This window comes from Hyperolius riggenbachi, chromosome 4 (assembly GCF_040937935.1).
Source record: "Hyperolius riggenbachi isolate aHypRig1 chromosome 4, aHypRig1.pri, whole genome shotgun sequence".
Classification (NCBI taxonomy): domain Eukaryota; kingdom Metazoa; phylum Chordata; class Amphibia; order Anura; family Hyperoliidae; genus Hyperolius; species Hyperolius riggenbachi.
Window position 1 is genome coordinate 28,365,759 of NC_090649.1, and position 3,530 is coordinate 28,369,288.

The 3,530-nt window shown below is 37.4% G+C and overlaps 1 protein-coding gene across 1 annotated transcript; it reads left to right on the top strand.

Moving 5' to 3' along the window:
- Nucleotides 1–1,590: 1,590 nt before the first annotated feature.
- On the top strand, nucleotides 1,591–2,511 carry LOC137504593 (putative olfactory receptor 2B8). Its single transcript, XM_068233176.1, has one exon. It carries the CDS (start codon nucleotides 1,591–1,593, stop codon nucleotides 2,509–2,511), a length of 921 nt encoding a protein of 306 aa, XP_068089277.1.
- Nucleotides 2,512–3,530: the final 1,019 nt, after the last annotated feature.

The following is a 3,530-nucleotide window of genomic DNA, read 5'->3' on the forward strand; positions in this document are numbered from 1 at the left end:
AAGGAAAAAAAATATTTTTTATCTATTGACTTAAATATTGTTCAGATTAAGGACCTGCAAAACCTTTGGATTAGGGATGTGTTGAGATCGAATGCTAGTGGTGGCACCCTTTTTCAGTGATACAGTCCTCATATGGCTCTTTAGAGGTGTATAAATCTTTGATTGCACATTTGTTTAGCCAGCAAGACCACTGATTAATTGGGAAGCCCATTTAACCACTTGAGGACCACACACAGGCTTACACCCCCCCCCCCCCAGTAACCAGGCGATTAAGTGTGTGCTGCACAGCCATACAACTTAGTAGACAATCTTGCTTCCTTTTCTGCCTACCAACTTTCTGTTGGTGGCATCTGAATTTAAATTAATTTTATTCTTATTTTTTTAAATACATTTTGTTATTGTCTGTTTATTTACATCCCTCCCCCATTCATCTGTGCGCACATTCCCTGCTAATCTCCACCCCCAGTACTTGACACCGATCAGCGTTTGGCAGTCCTGGGGGCGCCACCCTCCTGCTGCCTATTGGTGTTAGGCGGGAGGGAGGGAGTTAATATGCCTGTTCAGTGGGGTCAATGTCCTACTTAGTGATTAATAGAGTGAAATCCTACAAAAGATTTCTAATTTTGAAAACCCCATATCAATGCTACTCCTATCCACTTAGAGGGGAGCAGCCATGGTGTGCTATTGGTGGCCTTCATACTGTTACCGTCTATATTCGGACTTGTTTATAGTAAAGTTAGGAGAGCCCAATCAACAGCTTTGCTACACAAATGGAAAGAAGCACCCAAAATATAATAAAATAAATCACAAGCTGTTACGGAGGAAATTAGGTGCTGGCTTACCTTCTGAGGAATTACAATACTCACTTTTAATTTTAACCTGTGTTTAACATTTTTATTAAATATATATATATATATATATATATATATATATATATATATATATATATATATATATATATATATATATATACAGGGGTTGTTCACAAGTTGAATGCTGTTTTGGTCAGGTATGGTTTCGTTTTATCTGTCAGGTCACATTCACAGTGGGACGTTGCGGTTTAATGTGTCATTGAAGTCGCAATGCATCTGCGTTTAGAGGTAATGGTAACTCACTGGAAGCAGTGAGTTACCATAACACAACATTTGTTCAACGCGACGTTAATGTCGCACTGTAAACAGCCCATAGGATTATCACAGCAGTGCGGTAAGCTGCGTTATAAGACTTTGTAACGCAGCTCCGCAATGTGCCACTGTGAATCTGACCTCGAGATACGTTATTCTCTTACTGCACCACTTGTCTGGTGACTGCAGAATGTCAGTAACAGTTTATTCAGCACTGTTAATATTAAGCCCCCATTCCCTCAATTCCTCCAACCAATAGATGAGGAGTGTGATGTTGCTACAACAAAGGGATTGAAAACCTTGTCCAAAGATATGATGAATTGCTTAAATTAAGAAGGTGATTATGTGGAGAAATAATTAGATGATAGAGTGTGTCTCGAATACGATAAATCTAATGTCTCCTTAATTGATTCATTGAAAATGACTGTTACTTTCCAGGTGTTCCTTGTATATTAATTTTTACAGAATGGCTTGGGAAAATGACACATACGTTAAAGAATTTATCTTGTTGGGACTCTCCAGTGCCCCTTACATACAAAACATACTCTTTGTGGTCTTCTTGGTCATGTACTTGGCCATTTTACTTGCAAATTCTCTCATTATTATTGCTACAGTCATGGACAGCAGGCTTCATACGCCAATGTATTTTTTTCTTAGCAATCTATCCTTTGTGGACATCTGCTATTCATCCACAAGTATCCCTCGGATGCTAAGAGATCTGCTATCAGCCAATAAAACTATTTCACGTGAAGAATGTGTTGCACAAATGTATATAGTTCTTTCACTGGGGATAACAGAATGTATGCTTTTAGCCGTAATGGCCTATGACCGTTATATTGCAATTTGTTTTCCATTACATTATACCACAATCATTACTACTATTACATGCATCAAGATAGCTACAGGAGTTTGGGTTTTTGGGTTTCTATCAGCTCTTGTTGAGGTTACCCTTACATGGAGTGTGGATCTTTGTGGGCATAATACAGTTAACCATTTTATGTGTGAGTTACCAGAAGTCCTCTCTTTAGGATGTTCAAATGTGACCTTTGTTGAATTTGTGATTTATGTGTTTAGTATCATAATTCTTATTATACCCATTAATTTCATTATTATAACATTCATTAAAATTATAAGAGCCATTTTTAAAATTAGCGCATCAGAAGGGCGAAAAAAGGCCATTTCAACCTGTGCATCTCATATCATTGTCGTAACTTTATTCTATGGCTCAGCTATGGCCGCCTATATGAAGCCTCAATCCGAGTCAGCAGCCGATACAGACAAATTTATTGGAATTTTTTACACTATAGTCACACCATTTTTGAATCCGCTGGTTTATACGTTAAGGAATAAAGATGTTAAATCAGCTCTGCAGCAATCATTCAAATAAAGTTATGGGGGGAAAAAATATTTTTTTAAAAAATAAAGTGACAGTCTAACATTAAAAAATAAAGTTTTTTTTTTCCTTGTGAAGTTTTAACCCCTACCAAACTAATTAACCCCTTGTGTCATCTATACTTGGCCTTAAAGGGCAACTGAAATGAGAAGAATATGGAGGCTGCAATATTTATTTCCTTTTAAACAATACCAGTTGCCTGGCAGCCCTGCAGATCAATTTGGCTGCAGTAGTGTCTGAATCACACCAGAAACAAGCACGCAGCTAATATTCTTACGTCTGACAATAATGTCAGAAACACCTCATCTGCTGCATGCTTGTTCAGGGTCTATGGCTAAAAGTATTGAGGCCAAGGATCAGCAGGGCTGCCAGGCAACTCGTATTGCTTAAAAGGAAATATATATGGCCGTTTCCATGTCCCTCGCTTCAGTTGTCCTTTAAGATTCGTGAATACCTGTAATGGGTGCCGCCTTAGTGATCAGATGAAATCACTATGGTGACAGCTCGGGGATCCAACGCTGTATAGATGCATTAAAATTGTGTTGCTTAGCAATGCATCTATACAGCACTGGGGTCCCTAAGCTGTGCGCCCTAGCAATTGCCATCAATCAATACAGACGCACAGGCTGACATTAATGGTATACTATATGCCCAACTACTGATGAAATATGGCATATGTAGTATTGTTTTCATCAGGATGAGCCAAATAATGTATTTAAGGTGTTTTACTATGGTATTTGTCATGTAAATGTTGGGAAGAGGGAAACATGAAAAAAATTGTAATGTTTGGTTTGTGTTAACACCTAATTTTCCTTGATAAATTACCTGTGAAATTAAATAATACTTGAAAAATATATAATAAAAAGAAAGCCTAGAATGTTCTCAAAAACAATACATGTATAACTTTGACGGCATAAGTAATAAAAAGTTATTTCTGTATCAAAAGTGACACAGTTAATATGCAAAAAAATTTGTTAGGAACCTTAAGGGGCAAAAACCCAAAACCTGAAGGT

What these genes read in the sequence shown, in the direction of transcription:
- LOC137504593 (XM_068233176.1), top strand. Translation starts at nt 1,591, where the DNA reads ATGGCTTGGGAAAATGACACATACGTTAAAGAATTTATCTTGTTGGGA.